The 21,432-nt window shown below is 36.0% G+C and overlaps 1 protein-coding gene across 1 annotated transcript; it reads left to right on the top strand.

Moving 5' to 3' along the window:
- The first annotated feature begins 538 nt into the window (after positions 1-538).
- Positions 539-21,097, top strand: LOC127973002 (TGF-beta receptor type-1-like). The gene is made up of 9 exons (XM_052577043.1): positions 539-543; positions 739-1,001; positions 2,975-3,214; positions 3,905-4,135; positions 5,599-5,766; positions 6,029-6,185; positions 10,427-10,551; positions 11,126-11,256; positions 17,171-21,097. Exons 1-9 carry the CDS (start codon positions 539-541, stop codon positions 17,294-17,296), a joined length of 1,446 nt encoding a protein of 481 aa, XP_052433003.1. The 3' UTR covers positions 17,297-21,097.
- The last annotated feature ends 335 nt before the right edge of the window (positions 21,098-21,432 follow it).

The following is a 21,432-nucleotide window of genomic DNA, read 5'->3' as shown; positions in this document are numbered from 1 at the left end:
CTTGAATCTCCACAGCACTAGGCTTCAGACGGCGTCTGGGAGCTACGCTGACCGTCTTTTCTTCCTGTGTAACCCGGTTAACAGGACATGCTCAGTGATTTGAACTGATGTTGAGTTTAGGTCATGTTTACAGTTTGGCAACATCGATTTGTGTAGGCAACAACGTATATTAATTTAATACATTGCTAAATGTGGTTTCAAACTTTAGATGTGCAAGCTGCACCATTAGCAATTCTGGATAACTTGTGTCTGTACTGATTTAGCTCTTTGTGTAGTTGATAATGGAAAACGTTCTTTGGAAGTTTTGATAATGGCATGATAGATTTTATGAAAAACTGCAGTTGGCAGCCTAACTATTTAGAACATTTTTCTATTTATTATGCCCAATGTTTTTATGACCTTGTGTTGAGTTTGAAATGTAATATTTTATTGGCATGACAAACAATGTACAATCTTACTGAATTATTGAGAGACTACATGAAATATCTGTACTTCAAAAGATTAATTGATCACAGTATAGAACTGTATATTTGAGTGAATGAGGTGACAAGTGACCAGTCCCAGTGTTATGTTAAACATTCAAATCATATTGGTGCCACGTGCTCCAGTGATTGGGTGCACACACTGAGATCAGAGAGGTACATATTCTTTTAAGTTGAGGGAAGAACATAGTGGAATATGGAAAAATGGTGGCGTTTTCCTTTAACAAGATAACTATTTAAATGTCTCCTAAACTAGGATCTCTTTATCTCTCTTTTCTGAATCAGGATTGCTGTGCTATTGTGAGCGATGTGTAAATCGGACATGCAACACAACTGGCCTGTGTTTTGCTGTCATTGCAAAGTCTGCCGGACAATTTGTGGCCCAGGAGAGTCAGTGCATTCAGCTGGATGATCTATACCCACGGGACAGGCCTTTCCAATGCGCCCCCTCCAACAACGGCAAACATCCGTTTTGCTGTGACACACACATGTGCAACAAGAACCCAAAGGTCAACCCAGGTGAGAGAACAATATGATCTTCAAAGATTGAGTCTCTATAACTTCATACTTGAATTATAGTGTGTGTTGCAGTATAGTGCTTTTATAATGTCTTCAGATCTGGTGTCTCGTTGACTGTACAATGCTTGATTCAAATTTGTTTTGTTTTTTTTGTTTTTTTTACCTTGAGCTCACAGATGCAAGACCCAATGTGTCAATACATTTTCCATGTCACTTGAATGAAAGATGCAGACCTTGGAGTGCACACTGGCTCTTGCGTCACAGATAGAGACATTTGGTAAAGAATATATAGCTCTCATGCTCTCCACTTCGCAATGATGATAGAGACATAAGTGCTTTGCTCTTTCAAGCCAGCTCTGTTGCTTAATTTGTTTCATTAGTTTGAGCCATGTTTCGATTAAAATCAATTGTGATTTGAAACTTAGCCTGCAGTAGTGCACCAGAGATGAATGACCGAATTACTAATATGTGACCCTGGACAGCAAAACCAGTCTTAAGTTGCTGGGGTATATTTTTAGCAATAGCCAAAAAAACATTGTGTGGACCAAAATTGTAGGTTTTTCTTTTATGCCAAAAAACATTAGTGTAACGGGGCTGACGAGATGGGAGACATGCAGATCCATGTGCAAGCTTTTATTGGACAGAGGCATGGTCATAACAAGCATGGGTCAAACAATGGCAAACAGGTATATAGAGGGCAAGACAAGAATAATCCTAGGACAAGCGAACAATATCCAGAGAAGTAGACAACAGGTGCAATCCAGTAACCAGAGCAAACGTGTCAAATCACGAGAAGGAGGGCAGAGCAAGGAAAAGACTAGACTATGAAAACTATAAAACTGACACAAGACTATGAAAACAAGAAACTAAAACAAGACAATAAATACAAACACGGAATGGCTTGGAATCACCACTATCGCAATGAGAAGAATATATGCAGAACAATGCAGTGTTGTGTTCTTTTCTCATCCCAGATATGTAACATTGCAAGTTGTAAGGAGATTTTGTCTCTTATAGCCCTACTTTTTGCTCATTCAGTTGCATAAATTGTGCATTTACATTCCATCTCCGTTATCACGAAACCCAAAACAGACAACAAAAACAGCTCCGATCATGGTGTTCTCCATTCACCTGTTGTTGACATATGTAAATTACGCAAATTAAAGATGCAGCTGTAAGCTGCCTCAATGGTCCTGTCCCAAAGGGCACCTCCGCTGTCTTCCTCTGAGTCCACACTTTCGTGACGTAATGCCACTTTGACTGTCGAGTAGAAGTTTGCTGTGGCGCTCGCTTCAGTGCGGGCTTGGCAGAAGTGCGTATTGAGGGCCCATAGCAGCCACAAAGGGGACAAAAGCACTATTCTGGAAGCTAAAATGACAAATGGGACACCCTTCAGTCTTGTGGAATTAACGGACACATATATGCGGCAGCCATTGTAAGTCTGCAAAACTAAAAGTGCACATGAAGTGTTCCATTTGGGACAGGGCCAAAGTTCCTGCTCCCGGTGTGAATGCAAGCAGGAAAATGGCCAGGGGGAGAAATATTTTCTAAAGAACCACCCTGCTGGAGAGTCTCAGAACTAAGTTCCTAGAACTATGCGATGCAAAAGTCAAAAGAACATCTTTCAAAGTCTCTATCTTGTGGTGCCTATTAAGATGTAGCAAGGTTAATTTTTTGTGTGTGTGTGTGTGTGTATTGTCTAGAAAATGGTTTGAGTGGGACCAGTGCTGTAGTGTGAGCGATAGCTTTTATTACAAGGTAGATATTTTGTTGCATCGTGTTTAACAGCAATAATCAAAAAGCCTTCCTTTGTCCCAGAAAATATTTGAAGGCCCTTGTATGTAAGTAGATATGTCTGGAACTTAATACTTTTATTAAAAACTAAAATATGTCAATCCCGTATATCTTCTCCTTGATTGGGAACCACAAGTTTGCAGTCTACAAAGCATGTGTTTTGCTTCTTCCGGTTTCAGAGTTGCCTGATGCTGAAATTGACACTCTGAGTCCCATAGCCTTGGCCGCGGTTATTGCCATCCCCATCTGCGTGCTGAGCTTCATGCTGGTGCTTCTCTTCTACATGTGCCATAATCGCTTCACCATCCACCATCGTGTGCCAAGTGAGGAAGACCCCACTAAGGACCACCCGTTCCTTGCTGACGGCACCACACTGAAGGACCTCATCTATGACATGACCACTTCTGGATCAGGCTCAGGTATTTTACAGACCATACTATTAATAACATCTTGTTGTTCCCCTGTTTTCTAAGATTTGGGCTGACCATTTTTCTATGTCACTTACTATGCAAAGATTCTCATCAAATCAGCAAATTCCCTGGTAATTTATGTGTTCACAGGTTGTTTTGTTGTAATACCCGTCATAAACCCCAAAGTACGCTCAAGCCAATTTCATTTTCCATAACTTTGTTTTCAAAGCCCTTTGGGAACAATTGAGGATGTGTAAATTGACAGTTTAATGCTTTCTGCTATGAGCCTCAAGCCAAGCTAGTAATTTGGAATGACTAAAGCCTTTATCTTTAGTCAAGGATTTGAGTCCAGAAGCTGTGATGATTTTGTTTTGTACAAGCCAAGAAACACTGTACATTTGGCAGTGCGTCAGATGGAATATTTGTTTTTTAGCTTCTGGATGACTGTCATGATCTCATATCAAACATTGTGTGTTGTATATTTCAAAGGTTCAAGGTTTGGCTGCTCTGTATGGCTCTGTTACCCCCCTACTGGCAGGGGCCGTAATTACACCACTATAGGGGCAAAAAGCATCTTTCTCCTTTTACAAGTAGACATTGTTGTGTATTCTGAAAAAAAATAGTTACCAAGCAGTGTATGAAGTATGATTTGTCAGACTGAAATGGAATTACCTCACTGCCGTTTCTTGTCTTCTATAGGTTTGCCACTGCTAGTGCAGAGGACCATTGCCAGGACCATCATCCTCCAGGAGAGCATAGGGAAGGGCCGTTTTGGAGAGGTGTGGAGGGGCCGTTGGCGTGGAGAGGAGGTGGCAGTGAAGATCTTCTCCTCCAGAGAGGAGCGCTCTTGGTTCCGTGAGGCGGAAATCTACCAGACTGTCATGCTTCGTCATGAGAACATCCTGGGCTTCATTGCTGCAGACAACAAAGGTCAGACACCGCTGAAAGCAGTTCAGTTCCATTAAGTTGAACTTTGCTTTCCAATGTGTGTGTGTGTTTAGGTGGGTAGTGTTACACATCTCTATTTGTGGCGCCTTCAGTCAATTCTACAATATATAGTGATTTTAACAGTCAGGGGATCTAAAAGGATAACATGGAATTTTAAAAAGTTGTGATTTCCAGGCCTGGAAAAGTTGTGCAGTTAATTATTTCTAAAAATCATGTACAATTTTCTGTACAATTTTCTATAAAAATATTTGTAGCATTGATTTCAATTATTATTAGTCTTTATTTTTTAGGTAATTTTTTTAATACTTCATATGCGCAAAAAGAAAAAAAAAATAATGACTTTATTCAACCAATTATTTTCTTCCATGCCTTTTTTCGACATGCATTCACGAGTACCACATTTAAGTTTTGTTTTCTTTGCACGCAAAAATTTCTCATGAATTCATAAATATGATATGATTAAACCACTGACATCTCATGGCATCACATTTTAACAATGTCTTTACCACCTTTCTGGGCCACGAATGTGGTAGTTGCATTGCTGTACATGAAGGTACAGAAAGTTCTCGGATTTCATCAAAAATATCTTAATTTGTGTTTTGAAGATGAACGAAGGTCTTATGGGTTTGGAATGACATGAAGGTTCGTAAATAATGAAATCATAAATAATTGTCGGGTGAACTAATCCTTTAAAAGTATTTGTTAAACTCCCTTAACAGTAATTAGAAACAATGGAAGATAATGAAAAAAGTCACTTAAATGTTTTGGTCAAATGGACCAGAAAAGTGTTAAGACTACCTGCTTAGCCAATTAAAAGGATAGTTCACCCAAAAACTACAATTCTGTCAGCATTTTCTCATCCCTCAAGTTCTTCTAAACCTATATGAATTTATAACATAAAAAAAATGAAAAGATATTTTAAAAAATATGGGTAAACAAACAGGAACAGTAGTGGTAGCCATTGACTTCCATACAGTAGTACAGAAAAGAATACAAAGGAAATCAGAGGCTACTGTCAACTGTTTGGTTCCAAACATTCTTTAGAATAACTCTGTGTTCAACAGAAGAAAGATTTCATACATGATTGGAACAACATGAGCGTGAGTAAACGATGAAAGAAATGTCATTTTTGAGTGAACTGTCCTTTATATCAGTGATGGCTGTATCCATTCACAAATCTGATAGTTTTGCTAGTAAATAATAAGCATCTTTAAGCAACTTTAATCAAATAATAATTGGTAACCATTTTAGTTATGCCATTTATGCAATTAAAAGCATCAAAAAAGCCACGCAAAAAAGTATTCAGCCAAATTCTTGAAAATATTTTCCTATAAAGAAACTTAAAAGCTGCCAGATGTTGATAGAAGTTAAAAGCACATATGCTTACACTCTCTTATCCCTCAAAGCGCAGAGCATTCAGTGGTTTCTCTCTCTGTGCATCTTAGATAACGGCACGTGGACTCAGCTCTGGCTGGTTTCTGATTACCATGAGCACGGCTCGCTCTTTGACTACCTGAACAGGTACACGGTCACAGTAGAGGGCATGATCAAGCTGTCTCTCTCCACCGCCAGTGGTCTGGTTCATCTACATATGGAGATTGTAGGCACTCAGGGTGAGTATCAATACACAGATCACTTTTCTTTTATCCTTCCTGAAACATATGCATAACAATGCACAGATTTTCATAGAAATTCTCTGTTGTAACACAAGGTCCCACAAAACATAATTGTGATGTTTTAAATGCAGTCAAGTAGATGAAAATAAAGGGACCAACAAAATGTATTGCTGTTAAAGAAAGCTCCAGATGAAAGAGACCGCCCACAATCAAATAGAAGTCGTGTTTCATCCTGTACTGTTTTATGTTTAACCCTCAGGTAAGCCTGCAATAGCCCATCGTGATCTGAAATCCAAAAACATCTTAGTGAAGAAGAATGGTACCTGCTGCATTGCTGACCTTGGAATGGCTGTGCGCCACGACTCAGCCACAGACACAATTGATATTGCACCCAACCATAGAGTGGGCACTAAAAGGTCAGTAATTCGTCACTCTGCAGCATTCACAGCGACATGTCTCGATCCAGTCGACAGACACACGCTCTCCCACATTTGTATTCCATTGCTCAAGCGATACGGCTCCTAACTAGAGTGTTTGCTTGAGCTGAGGGCTTTGTGTTCCTGGGAATATTGATTTTGTGAAACACCCAATGATTACAGCTTGTGTGTGATCTGAAAGAGAGGGCGTCAGGCGCTAATGTGAGCCGTTTCGTATGAAAGCACTTTGCGCCTGTTTGTTGCTCTCACACCCTCTTCCCTGTCTACTCTGGATTGTTCTGTGAAGTAGAGGGTAAGAAAAGTCCAGAAATAAAAAAGGAAGTGACATAACAAGCACCCTTTGTCCCTTTACCCACTCACAACCAAATAGAAGCTGTTGTAGACAGGTCAATAAGGTTTTTTTTTTTTTTTTTTTGCTACATTTGTTCAAAATGCAATTAAAACTTGATTACACATAATCTATGATAAACCTTCAATGACAAAACAATAAATTTCTTGGAAAAGAAGACCTTATTTAAGCAGTATGCTTTAAATATTAATATAATAATTATTATTTGATTTAATTTATTATTATCTTTTGATTTCTTTTATGTAAAGTTATATATTTGTATTTATTTTTTGGTTTATTCATATTACAAATTAATACAAAAATTACTTGTTTACAACATTCTTTAATAAAAGTATAATGAAATCTCAAAAGGAATCTAGAAAATAATGGCAAAAAACTGCTTTCCTGATTAATATTTAGAAATGAAGAACAAAACGACATAAAATAATACATAAATATATCATAAATATACAGTATCATGACTGTTTTTCAAGGTCATATATATATATATATATATATATATATATATATATATAGTAACACTTTGACTATTGCTAGCATATTTGATGTTTATTAGCATTCTAAAGCACATATTAATGCCTTATTCTGCATGATCATATTTTAGATCAGCCAGGGTTCCAGATTTTTACCAAAAATATAAATTTGCGAGTGACATTTTTGCTGAGATTGCCACTGGCAGCTATATAAATTTACATATTATGATTTAAAACTTCAATTTAATGCCTTTTTCCCTGATTGTTTGGTGACCACAATTTGTGTTATGTTGGTATAACAGAACTGAGACAATGTTCATCAAAGTTTAGTGGAAAAACTGTTTCATCTCTTCTGAAAACCAGCGCTGGCGACACATCAGTTGTGGCATCACGCGAACCCTTCATATCATTTTCTTTACTTTTATAGTATGAAATAAATATGAATGGACATCAAAAGGTAGGCTGTTTTATAATATAGCCTAGAGTACAACATACTGGCAAATAACAATACATTTACCACAGAATAACCATTAGGTGTCCATAAACTCATTAGTCACCTAGAAGAAAAAAAAAGCTATAAAGAGAAGCACTTTGCTAAATATGCGCTAAATTATGCGCTTTATTTTTACTTAACCTGTGGTGTGCATGATAGAGATAAAATTCAACACCTCCTATAAAATAGCATTTTACTAATAAAAAACAGACTGGAAGTTTGAAAAACATGTGACAACATTTAAAGGATGCATTGATGAGGAGCGCAAACTACACTCAATGGCCAAGTGATGCTGACATAGTTATGGTAAAGTAAATTCTCTGTAATAAACAATTCTTTGTGATTATATATAGTTTAGTTTACAGACATTCAGTTTCCACTTTAAGTGAACATTATTTTTCTGGACATCTACAAGATGGAATAAAATGCTGATAAGGACAAGAAAAGATGATACATAAATATGACATTATGACTGAAATGTTCAAGTGTTTAAAAAAAGAATAATCATGTTTATTCTGTGGCACCTATTAAAATAATTCGGTACCTAATTTTGTTTCTCATAGGAGCCAATGGCTACTTAATTTATTAATTTTTTTGTCTGGAGCCCTGGTTAAACAAGATAAATGCTGTGTGCTCAATTTCATGATATGTGTGCTATTAATTGCAATTAATCACACAAAAATGGCGTGATTCACCCAAATAAAATTTTTATCTACTTAAATACTCATTTTCATACCTATATACACATATATTTAAAGTAATAGACACATTTAAGAGGTCTGATAAAAAACATCCTGCAAGTTTCAGAACTCAAAAGTTTCTCATTAGTCTAAAAACAGCTTCTACCGAAACTTTGAGAGTGGAAGCACACTTCTCGGACCCCCTCAACAGGCCTGAGATCTTGAGATGTGTGCTGTGAAGGACAGTGCTGTAGGGACGCTACTCCTCCTGTTGTTACCACAAGAGTGTGTCACATCGAATCTACTGCTAGAAGCTCTCAGCGGTGCACCCATTCTCTTCTATACCCCCTGGACACTACATGCACACACACAAACACACACTTACCTTGACTACTGCTAAGTGTGACAGACTGTGACACCCACACACCGACATTCATATATTCCAGTATACAACTCCCACTACCATGTCCTGTTTTGATGATAACGGAATGTGATTTTTGAATGTCAAAGTGCTTCCTCACAGTCTTCTGTCCCCCTAGGACTCACTTGAGTGATGTCGTCTAGCTCCGTCTTAATGGTTTTCAAAGGAAGCCTGTGTTTTAGGCCACTGTACAACCCACAATACACCCACAGCAGCTGAACCGTTAAAGCTCCGCCTTCAGCATGTCTACCTTAGCAACTGTTGCCATCTGCCATATTATCCAACAAGTTTATATGTTTATATTTTATATGGCCCCCCTAGAAATTATTTTGAGTAAAATATCTCTGAAGTATATTACCATTGATATTTTTAAAAAAATGAACACACCAGGGTGACTAGGAGCATCAAATTGTCCAACCATGACTTCCTGTTCCACAGGATTATAAATATGAAGAACACAAAGGCCCAATACCCCTTAATCATCCATCGCAAGGAGTAAAACCAAATAATATAGTTCTGATGTGCAGAACAAGATTATTGAGCTTCACAAAATAGAAAGTGACTGTAAGAAAAGAGCTAAAGCATTGAAAATCCCTATTTCCACTATCATTACAATAAATAAGGGGTTCCAATCAACTAAAGATGTTACAAATCTACCTGGAAGAGGACGTGTGTCTATATCATCCTGATGCAGGCCGAGGAGGAGAGTTTGAGTCGCTAAAGACTCTCCAAAGATCACAGCTGGAGAATTGCAGAGATTAGTTGAGCCTTGGAGTAAAAAAAAATAATCAAAGAGCCCCTACATCACCACATGTTGTTCAGGAGGGTTTCAAGAAAAATTATCCAAACTCCAAACTCCAGCATGTTCAGTTTCAGACACGACTGGAACTTCAAATGCCACTGGCTTCTTTGGTCAGACGAAACTAAAAAAAGAGTTTTTCAGCAGCAAACCCACCAGATGGGTTTAGTTCAAACAGGGATAAAAAGTACCCCATGTCTAGGGTTAAATATACTGCTGGATCTTTAATGTTGTGGGCCAGTTTTTCTGCCGGAGGTCCTGGACATCTTGTTCAGATACATTGCATCATGGATTCTATCAAACACCAAAAGATCAAAAATCTAAACCTGACTGCCTCTGTTAGAAATCGCATAATGTGTCTGTGGTTGGATGTTACAACAGGAAAACAAACATCAAAATCAACACAAAAATGGGTCACTGTGCACAAAATGAACTGCCATGGCCGTCCCAGTCCTCTGACCTGAACCCTGTAGAAAATGAGTGTGGTGAACTGAAGAGAAGAAGCACCAACATGGAGCTGTGAATCTGACGGATCTGGAGAGATTCTGGATGAAGGAATGATCTCTGATCTCTTGTCAGATGTTCTCTAAACTCTTCAGGCATTGTAGTAGAAAACTCAGAGCTGTTATCTTGGGGAATGGACATTGTAATAATTGGCTGTCAATAATTTTGGCCAACATGAACTTGTTGAAAGATCAAAAGTATTTTTTTTAAAAATGCAGATTTATTTTCACAGCCATCTTTTTTATTTTTTTATTTTTTTGCTGAAACTATCTCTTGTAACCACTATCTAATGAGATTTATCTCTCTATTCATTTGACTGTAACACTTAATTTTCTTGATTATGTTTCCCAGAAAATTGTTGCATATTTCACCAAAAGTGACGCTTCACAGAAAATGTGTAGTTCATTCCTGCAGGTTTTGTAAAGTTTGTGAAAATGAGCAAGTGCAGAAATCGAGTTAAGGGTGTAAATAATATTCTAATATCATCCGTCATGTTCACAGGTATATGGCCCCTGAGGTGCTGGATGACACTATTAACATGAAGCACTTCGAGTCTTTTAAAAGGGCAGACATCTATGCCTTGGGTCTGGTGTTTTGGGAAATTGCTCGCAGGTGTTCAATTGGAGGTACGACGCTGTGATGAATTATGATAATGACTGGATTTTTTTTTTTATGTAGTTTAATTTAAAAACAATTGCATTACAACATTTCTCGTTATTATTATTATCTGATTAGAATATAATTCATGTGTAATATGTTATATTGTATTATAATTAGAGCTGTCAAATGATTAATCGCATCCAAAATAAGTTTTTGTTTACATAATATGTGTGCATACTGTGTATATTATGTATAAATAAATACATATATTTGAGAATTTTTTTTGTATATATTACATATATTTATATATAATATATAATATAAGAATAAAAATGTATATACATTTCAATATTTTTTAAATATATACAAATGTGTGTGTATTTATATGTACACAATAAATATACACAGCACACACACATATATTATGTAAACAAACTCTTTTATTTTGAATGCGATTAATTGTTTGACATCACTAATTATAATTCATCCCAGATTGATTTCAGGTTTTTGGATTTACTTTCTGTTACATATTAGATACAATACTCTTTTATTATAACAGTGTATATAAATATGCTCTTGTGGGCTACATTCTCTGTTCAGGCATCCATGAGGACTACCAGCTGCCCTACTATGACCTTGTACCATCTGATCCATCAATAGAGGACATGAAGCAGGTAGTGTGTGACCAAAAGCTTCGTGCCAACATCCCTAACAGGTGGCAGAGCTGCGAGGTGAGTGCTTCTTCAGCTTTATTCCTTTTTCTGTGGATGGTTTTGTTTGTAGATGATCTATTTGCCCCAAAGTGCCCATTTTCATCTTGTTGATCCATATTAAATTGTTTTTCCTCTGATTTCTTTCAAGCATTTGTTCTACACAATCATCTTAATTGGAGGTGGCACTCTGTTTTCACTCTATCTTGAAGCGTTTTTCACTGCTGTGAAAGGGAAGATTCGATTACATCCAATTTGCAGTCGTAAAAAGCCTCTAATCTAACTAAGCGTCTGCAGAGCTATCACAGCTTGCAAATGTAAAAGACACATTTCATGATAGCGCTGCCCAATATTAAAAGGCTGTTTTCTGATTTTCACATTTTGTGAGTGTTTTTTTGGGTGGGGGAACAGATGCAGAGCTACAAGCTTATTAGATCAGACCTAAAATGACATGCTGGATTAAATACTGGGACCCGTGCTGTGAAAAAAATGTTTGGTCCCTGTCTGATCATCTTAATTGTTATCAAATGTTTACATTGAATGCCATCAGACCTTCAACCAACCCACTTAGTGATATTTTTATTTATACATTTTTATTGTTTATATATTTTGAAAAAAAAAATCCTTAAAATTTTATAGGCTTTTGTGATTTTTATTAGTTTTTATTTCCTTTTAGCTTTAATTTGGTTTTATTTCAGGTTTTATCATTTTAGTACTCCAGTTTAAACTAATTTAACTTAGCTGCCAAGGCAACGTTTATAATTTCCAGCAAGTTTTTCATCTAATTCTTATCTTGTTTCAGATTGATTTCAGTTAATAAAAACCTAGTTTTAGTTTAAGGGGACATATTATTAAGTCTCAGGTGTCCCTGCAATGCGTCTGTGAAGTCACAGCTCAAAATACCATACTGATCATTTATTATACCATTGAATTACCCTTTTAGGTGCAAAAACATGTTGTTTTTGAGTGTGTCTCTTTAAATGCAAATGAACTGCTAACCCCCTCCCTCTTCCTGAAGAGGGCGGAGCCTTTACAGCTCATGCTTCAGATATTCGAAATGGATCGATACCAACTGTTTGTGTTCCAACTTCATATCCAAAACATGCAAGTACCGCACTGTATTTTTGTGAAAGTTTTTAAATGGCCTTTCTGAAAGTGCTTGTTAGCTCACTGTACGGCTAATGTGCTAAAGCTACCATTGCCTCTGACTGTATTCAGAGACTAGAGCTATGTCGTTACTTACTTTAAAGAAGCAATTAAGGTGTTTATGAATTATACAGCCTGTGAGCTTTTTTGTGTTCAAAATTAAAATAACAACATGGCACTTGTGTTAACAAGCACATTCAGAAAGGTGATTTGAAAACATGAACAAAATAGAAAGTGAGGTTCTTGTGTGTGCTGAATATGGAGTTGGACCACGACAGTTGGTATTGATCCATTTCTGAGAATCAACTTCTGTGCAAGTCCTGCATTTTAATGGCATCATTTGCAAAGCAGGGTCTATGCTAGGGCAGATTGTGCCCAGTCATGGACAGGTCTTGTCCCCATAAATATGTATAGGTAGATTACCTATTAGCGGCTGTTTCTATGGGTCGATACGTAAGCTGTCCACCATATCGGAGGACATATCGAGAGCAACATTCATGAGCAAGTTGCTGGTGCGTCTGCACTGCAACTGTATTTATATGCATGTATGAATATTTATATCTTCAGTAGACTTGAGTTAGTAAACAGGACAAAGCCATTAGCTAACAAGGAAAAGGCACTTTAGTTTAAAAACCTTTAATATTTAGTTCATATATTAAAAACACAAACCAATACATTCTTACATATGAAAAAAGTTAAAAGTATCGTTTACATAAGCTGTGGATACACATCAGTGTGCGAATACCTCATAAAAGTCAATTTTGCATAATAGGTCTGCTTTAACAGTAACAACACTGAAATTAATGCATAAATGTGACCCTTTGAAAATGAAAAAACAGGACATTTGTCATTTATGAAGAAAGTTCTATTACACCCTGTGTGGAAAAGGTAATTACCCCACGGAGTTAATAATTGTTTACGCTTCCATTAGATGCAGTAACCCGCTTCTTGTAGTTAGTGCTCAACACATACATTGATGTTTATATTTGACCATTTGGGAGAATGCCTGAAACCCCAAGTATATTTTACTTGTCCTTGTTCTGTTCCGTCTTTAAGCTTACTAAAAGCTCCTTAGGGAACAGTCATGATCCACATATACACTCTTATATGACTGGCACTTTTCATGGTTTCACTGATTCTGATTTTAGGGAGCACACCGATTTACAGTAAAGGAACTTTAAACTTTAAAATTTGATTCATGGCGTGATAGCCTAGTTTGCAAGTAGACCGAAATATAATGCTGTTGAGTTACACACGTTCACAGTTCGAATCTTTGATTGAGGACCTTTCCCGATCCACACCTCCACCCCCAACTCTCTCTCTCTTCCTGCTTTGCTTCTTGTTGTATCATAATAAAAGCAAAACACCGAAAGTAAATCTTTAATATATATACAAAAAATTAAAATAAAATAAAATATATATTTTTAAATTTCTAACTAGTCAGCTCGAAAATTTAACTACAACATGATTTAACCCTTTAAATGCCACCTCCAATTTTTAAATATAGAAGTGAAAGTGCACTAATCAGACTTAAGTAATTATAATTCATGGACTCTTTGGAATACAGACCTAATGTTGGACTCTTTTTAAAGACAGAAATCTGCAGATTATTGCAGAAGTGAATTGCTCATCTCAAAATATGTTAAAATATTATTTGATTTCCTCAGAAAAAAAAGAAGGAAGCACTTAATTCAGCAGAGATAATAAACATGAGTAAGTCTCTTATTATTTATTTATATACTTGTACTAGTTTTCACATAACGTGTAAACATTTTACTAGTTAGACTTTTTCCAAATTATAATTCCTGACTAAATGTATAATCAAGTGAAACATTATGAAGTTTCAATAACAATATGAAATACTATACCATTCAAAAGCTTGATGTAAATAATATAAATGTAACAAATAAATGTAACTGTAACAAATGTAACAGACAATGCTGTTCTTTCAATTTATCCCCCCGAAAAAACCTGAAAAAAAAATATTCTCCACTCTTTTCAACATTAATAATAATCTATTGATATAAGCACAGAGATGTTTAGTTCTCTGGTGACAAGAAAAGTCATGATTGCCTCCAAAGGCAGCATTTGTTACAAAGAGACTTTCACTGATTCACTACTAAAAAAGCCAAATCTGCAACCTTTAACACATTAAAAAATGCGAAAGTTTAAACACTATGCATGAAAAAAGTTTGTTTTTAGCAAACTCATTTTGATATTAATAACTGCTGATTTTGCACATTTATTTAATGTTTTGATTTATTAATTTAGAAAGAATGTCCTCAGTTTACTCTTATTTCTGACAATATTTTCAGGTGGAAGAAGTTTCCATGGGCTATGCCTTCTGTACAAAATTGATTGCAGTAATTGTATAACATTTATGGTCTACTTGTATATGTTATGGAGTAACTAATAAATCTTAATTGGCGAAAGGATATTTTGAGTATAATATGTATTATAGTGTTAGGTATCTCATAGGTTTCTCACAGGTGTGTGTGCAATGGTGGAGCATATAATGGCGGTGTGTTGTCAGGTTCTAGTACTCATAAAATTTCTTCAAGATTAGCAGGTATGCCATCTCCAACTTTGAGAATGATTACAATATAAAATCATCAGATCACCTACTCCTACTTTAGAGGAACTTTATTTTCATGTTTCTGAAGTAGACTTGCTTTGGTTTGCAAGGATGAATGCTGTGCCCAGTCAAAAAAATATAATTAATTACCCTTTTTTTGACTTTGGATGTGACTTACATGTTGCTGATTGCTCATCGTTTTTGTTAAATACTGACAGTGTAATTAAGATGACACTCTGACATTCAGTCCTGATGAGACCCAAAGAACCTGCGCGCCTCGCTCTTTCTAAGTGCTGATTCACATGAATTTCCTTCTGAAGGTTCATCTGTTTCAAAAGCTTGTCAAACTGAGAGTTCACCTGAGTTAAAGTTTGTTTGGAGCGTTTTCTGTGTGCGCAGGTGTGTTTAATAGAAAGAGCTGTCTAGACGTTAATGTGTGATAAAAAGGACGAGAGAAGGCCATAGCAGATGCTTCATGCTCTCCGCATTAAAGACACAACTGAATGTCTAGCATTTTCAAAAGCAGCTATATACAATGTTTTTCAGATGATAAAAAAGAAAGAAAGAAAGAGATGGTTCTTTAAAGATGGTTCTTTGTGGAACCAAAAATGATTCTTCTGTGGCATCACTTGAAGAACCTATATTTTTAAGAGTGTATAGGGTCATAAAATTGACAAGCGAGACAATGGCTCTTGAATTAAAGAGTTTGAGGAGCCAAATGACTTGAGTTGAGAAATTACAACATTGCTTTATAAAGAGGGTTGTTCAGAAGTGCTTTAGTTCATTGAGGTCATAGCTTCTTACTTTAGCTTTTACCTAAAGTGACTGCTATGTTGAAGGGACATTTTGTTTTATTCAGTATGAAAATGTAATTTACATCAACTAGAGTGCTTTTTTAGTTGTATTTAGAATAGTGGTGTCAAACAATTAATCGCATCCAAAATAAGCGTGTTCTGTGTATATTTATTATTTACATATATATATATATATATATATATATATATATATATATATATATATATATATATGTATATATATATATATATATATATATATATATATATATACGTCTATATTTATATTCACATAATTTATATTATAAATATATTTCATATCTAAAAATACACATTTTCTGAATGATATACATTCATGTGTTTGTATTTATATATACATGATAAATGTATAGAATACACATACATATATTATGTAAAGTAAAACTTTTATTTTGGATGTGATTAATCGTTTGAAAGCATTAATTTAGAATAATTTTGTTCCAGTTTCATGCTGTCACTGTATTGATTGTAAGTGTATTTTTGTCATATAAATATCACTGTTTTGTAATACGTTTGTCAGTTGGAACATAAAAAATATTTATGCCTGCTGGCAAAAGGTTAAATTTGTTGTTTAGCGTATGGTTCCAACACATTTCCCTTACAATCAATTCAACCTCATGTTAACCAATAATACATGTTTGTAGTGCCATTATTAATTTTTTTACAACAAAACTATGGTGATAATATAAACATTTTTATTTATATACTATTATCGCATTTAATAATATTTTAAATTCGACTTCAAATTTTATATTTTTAGTGATTTCTTTCGTTTTCGTTATTGTAATGTGCTTTCGCCATTTTTAGTAGTTTTTCTATTTTTTCATTCTATAAAAATTTTGATCATTTTAGTACTTCATCTTATTTTATTTTAATTAGCTTTATTCAGTTACCAAGGCAATTTTATTTTCTTATTTGAATGTTTATATTAATTCCAGCTTTATATCAATTGACAAAAATAACTGTTTATATAGTTTGCGTATTCGTTATCAGTACTCTCGTGAATATTTATCTTTAAAAACATGCAGTCATATCAACGACAGTAAATAGGCTGATGTAAATTTCAAAATTGTAATTATAGTAACAATTCCCAGTTCATTTTGATGTCACGATCGCAAAAAAAATGATTTTTGCGATGACTTGCTCACTCATGACTAATTCTTTTTCAATGCATATGGACGCACGCAAAGATTACCCAGCTTTCACCAATGCCAAATGATGAAATGATTGGTAACTGCAATATATATATGGCCGGTAAAGCTCAGTAGTTTTAGCAGTCATTCTCTCTGTGCATGTACGCAAGAGATGCAAAAGAAGATTAGGGAATGTGTTTAGCATAGTAATTATACCTGTGATAGCATCTGTCTCCTCCTGCCTGCAGGCCCTGCGTGTGATGGCAAAGATCATGAGGGAATGCTGGTATGCCAACGGAGGAGCTCGCCTCACGGCGCTCCGTGTGAAAAAGTCTCTATCCCAGCTCAGTCAACAAGAAGGAATCAAGATCTAAAGCACAACTCTCATCATCTTTACACTGCCTGTCCTCTCCCTCCACGCATCTAGAGAGGACAGCGCGTGACCTACATCCGGTCTGGAGGTTTACTTCAATCAGGAATATCGAGGGACCAGAAAGGATTGGTGCTGTTTCACTGTTGTAAGACCATGAACAGATACCTCCTCATCATGCAAGAGCACCTCAGATAAACTTTACCAGCCATGCTTCATCTGGTGAGTCACCAAACAACAACCACAGATGGCCATTCGGTGTCATTGATGTGCTTTTCAAACTGGACTTGAGCCTTTTGGACTTGTTTCTGTATATAGCCTGTTGTCTGTAGATGTACATATCTGATTTGCTTGTATGCTCGTATATTCACGTCTAGATTAACACAGAAACAAATACTGTACATAATGACACGCTGCAGTGTTTGTCCCAGGAAGTGCCACTGCTCTGAATCAGTCCTGTTTACCATATTTGGTAAAAAAAAAAAAAAAAAAAAGGTATCTTTGTAGGTGCAAAGTCACTACGTCTCTTTACAACCGACATTGGATTTACACCAAGCACTTGTTTGCAAACAGCTCATCAGTTGAAGAAAACACTGAAAGTAAAAAATGCTGATTGCTGTCGCAGCAACTCCAAAGAGTCACCTGATTATGTGGAAGTGGTTTCATAATGTGGATTGTGCCTTCACTGTACTCTCTTTCCAGAGACCAAGAGCGAGCCTGAAGGGACCAGCCAGAAAACTGGGTTAGTCATCAAAAGCCATTTGTACAAAGGCCGCCTTAGCTACAGCACATCTATGTAACTGTAATAAGAATGTGTATGATTTAATGCACATTTGAATGGACGGTGCTTGGTTGCAATTCGATTATATTTTTCTGTAGCATTTACAGTTTTCATTCATGCACGTTCAGGGTTAGTTAACCCAAAAATGTCAATGATTGCTTACCCTCATAAGACCCATAACACCTTCGTTCCTCTTCAGATCACAAATTAAGACATTTTAGATGAAAACCAAGAGCTTTCTGTACATGCATAGACAGCAAGGGTCCTGCCACAATCAAGGCACGTAAGGACATCGTTGGACATGTGGTTCCACTAGTGGTTCCATAATTTCATAAAGAATATTTCTGTGTGCAAAGAAAACAAATGATGACTTTATTCAAGGATTTCTTCTCTTCTGGGACAGTCTTCTACCATTATCGACACATGCGCATTGTTTACCTCTGCTTATGAACAAGGTGAGGTGCGCGTCAGCAGCAACACGTGCATGCGTCGATAATGGCGGAGGACTGTCCCGACTGATGTCACGTGAACCGTTTTAACAATGTCCTTACTGCATTTCTGTGGTTTAATCGTGGTAGGACCCTTGCTGTCAGGGTCAGAGAGCTCTCAGATTTCATCAAAAATATCTTAATTTGTGTTCTGAAGATGAACAAAGCATAAGGAGTAATTATTGACCGAATCTTTCGGTGAACTATCTCTTTAAGAAAACATGGATATATGTAGCTCAGAAAGACACTAACTATGACCTATCTAATGTATTTAGCTCTGTGTATATAACCTGTACATGTTCCTCTGGTTGACTTATCCAGTTTTGCTGTAAATGCTGTTTTTATGGAGCCGGATTCATTCAGATCACCATATTGATTGTGTCCTCCTGCATATAGTTAAGCACTAGTCTTTGAGCCGCGTGAATCTCGTGGATGTATCATGTAACTCTGTGTGTCTGTATTTGGTCAAGCTAAGCAATAAGTGCTCCTTTAATTATTATTATTTTTTTTTTCATTGCTGGAAGGTACGAGTGCTAAAAGTCAATGAATGTGATCTCAAAACTTTTTAGACAGTCAGTAGACATTTGAAAGAAATCTGTTATTATTTGGACAGCCAGATATAAAACCGAAAAACATCTTCTGGGGTGTTTTTAACAGTCCAGTCAGGAGGAAATCTCTGTGTACCAAAGACACTGTTTGAAGATGAGGATCTGAAGATGTTAACCAGGCTACTTTAAAGGGATCCTTCACCCAGAAATGAAAATTGTCATCAATTACTCACCCTCATGTAATTTCAAACTAATAAGATGTAAATACTTAAAGACTAAAAATAAGACATATTACGATCTTTTTAATGAAATCTGAGAGATTCCAGTGCCTCCTTTGAAAGTCCATGAAACCAAAAGTTGAAAGGGTTAATGACCAGAGTTAAAAGAAATGCATTGTGTTGTTCTTCATATTTTGAAGACATGAATTATGAGCATTTTTTACAAAGTCATTGAGCTTTGTGAAGTGTCATAGTTGCAGCAAAATGGACTAAATAGAATTTAGTTTTAATAAACATATCCTTATTTGTGTCAAAGATGAATAATTGATGACAGATTTTTTTCATAACTCCCCATCACTCTGGATTTCTGTTAAAAACACAATGCCAACAACCACCAGCAGCCTTCAGAACATTAGTCAAAGAATGAAACAAATGTCTAGATATTCACAACCTCACCAGCTCAGACATTTTCTAAAGAATCAGTTTTCTTAGTGTTTTGTTGTTGTTGTTGTTGTTTGTGGTCATTTACTTCAACTAAAGAGTCAGTTTACACATTTTATATACAGCGAGTGAAATAAGTATTAAACACATCACCATTTTTCTCAGTAAATATATTTCTAAAAGTACTGTTGACATGAAAGATGTTGGTAACAATCCAAGTAATTCATCCATACAAAGGAAGCAAAGCATATAAATTCAGAAATTAAGTTCTGTGTAATGACCCAGGGGGAAAGTAATGAGCGCATGGAGAAAGGGAGGTGCAAAATGCATCGAAAGCCAAAAAACCAGCAGAAATCTACAGTATCAGTAATTAGAAAGCAATTTCCATTCAGTATTTTCAATTTGAGCTTAAAAGGGGGTCACACTACAATAGCACCAAACTGTTCTGCCACCCACAGTGGCATGAACTCGATGAATGAACGAGTTCCTGCTCAGATAGGCAGGAAATGATGTGGGATGCAGCCAGGAACACTTACACTATGATATGCAATCTCACTGTGTTCTCCAGTGCATGATGCGAAACAAGTGCCTCGGTTTTATAAAGATTTCTGCAAAGTCACAAATGATTGGTGTTTCCAGTCCCCGAAAACCAGAATGAATCTGTATTTGCAACTATCTTCTGCATTTTAAACGTCATACCTTTGTTCTTCTTTGTTCATTCCAGGGTTATGGTTCATCAGCAGACAAATTTTGTTATTCACAGTCCGTTCCTTTGTGTTTTAGTCATTCCAGACAGTCATTCTAGCCTTTTTATATCGAGTCCCTACTCTGTGGTTGGTGTAAATGCAGTGTGGGATTTTGATGACATTGAAGCTTCTAACAAGAGCTGGAACATCATTTAAAAAAAAAAAACAGTGCAAAACAAAAAAAAAACTCATGTCAGAGCATACCTCTTTGGACAAATATGATCATTTACCTCAGTGTACATAAGGGTTTGTTCATTTAGACGCGACGTTGATTTGTAAAAAGTGCTTGCAATGAGAAATGTTTGTATGTTTTATTTGTTTCATTGAAGAAATTGCAGATGATGATCATATTCCAGTGCTCTAACTAATGTTTGAAACGCTTGGCAATCTCTGTAAATGCGAAAGATGTTTGAGTCTTATGTTATCATTTAGAGTGGAGCGTTCGCCGGACTGATCGAGGAAGTGTCCGATAAATCACTGATAATGGATGAAGAGATGAACGCTCAAATGGTACTGAAAATCTCTTTCTGTTTTTCAGTGTTAAACTTGTACATTTGAAATTCATAAATAGGTACTTATTTTACCTTGGATAATTTGGTGTGTTTATTGAATGCTTCAGTGCACCACGTTGTCTCTTCAGTGTTCTTGTATGTACAGTATATCTGTAGTTTTATTTCAACAACTGAAAACTGGGAACAAATGATTTCCAAAGATGCCGATTTGGATTATGCATAAAAGCCCACATAGAAAAAGTCAATACTTTTATTCAGCTAGGATCCCTTAAACTGATCAATCTTTAATTTTTTTTAACACGAAATCTTATTGAAATATATGCAGCTATTTTAGACTTTAGAATCTTGAAAGGTTTATCAAGTGCCAAATCAGCATATTAAAATTTCTGAAGGATAATGTGGGGTT

Source organism: Carassius gibelio, chromosome B15, assembly GCF_023724105.1.
Source record: "Carassius gibelio isolate Cgi1373 ecotype wild population from Czech Republic chromosome B15, carGib1.2-hapl.c, whole genome shotgun sequence".
Classification (NCBI taxonomy): Eukaryota; Metazoa; Chordata; class Actinopteri; order Cypriniformes; family Cyprinidae; genus Carassius; species Carassius gibelio.
Note: the sequence above shows the minus strand (reverse complement) of the source record. Positions and strands in the feature narration are given on the sequence as shown.

Coding starts and splice junctions, on each gene's coding strand:
- LOC127973002 (XM_052577043.1), top strand. Junction 6,186..10,426: donor CATAGAGTGGGCACTAAAAG/GTCAGTAATTCG, acceptor TCATGTTCACAG/GTATATGGCCCCTGAGGTGC. Junction 11,257..17,170: donor ACAGGTGGCAGAGCTGCGAG/GTGAGTGCTTCT, acceptor TCCTGCCTGCAG/GCCCTGCGTGTGATGGCAAA.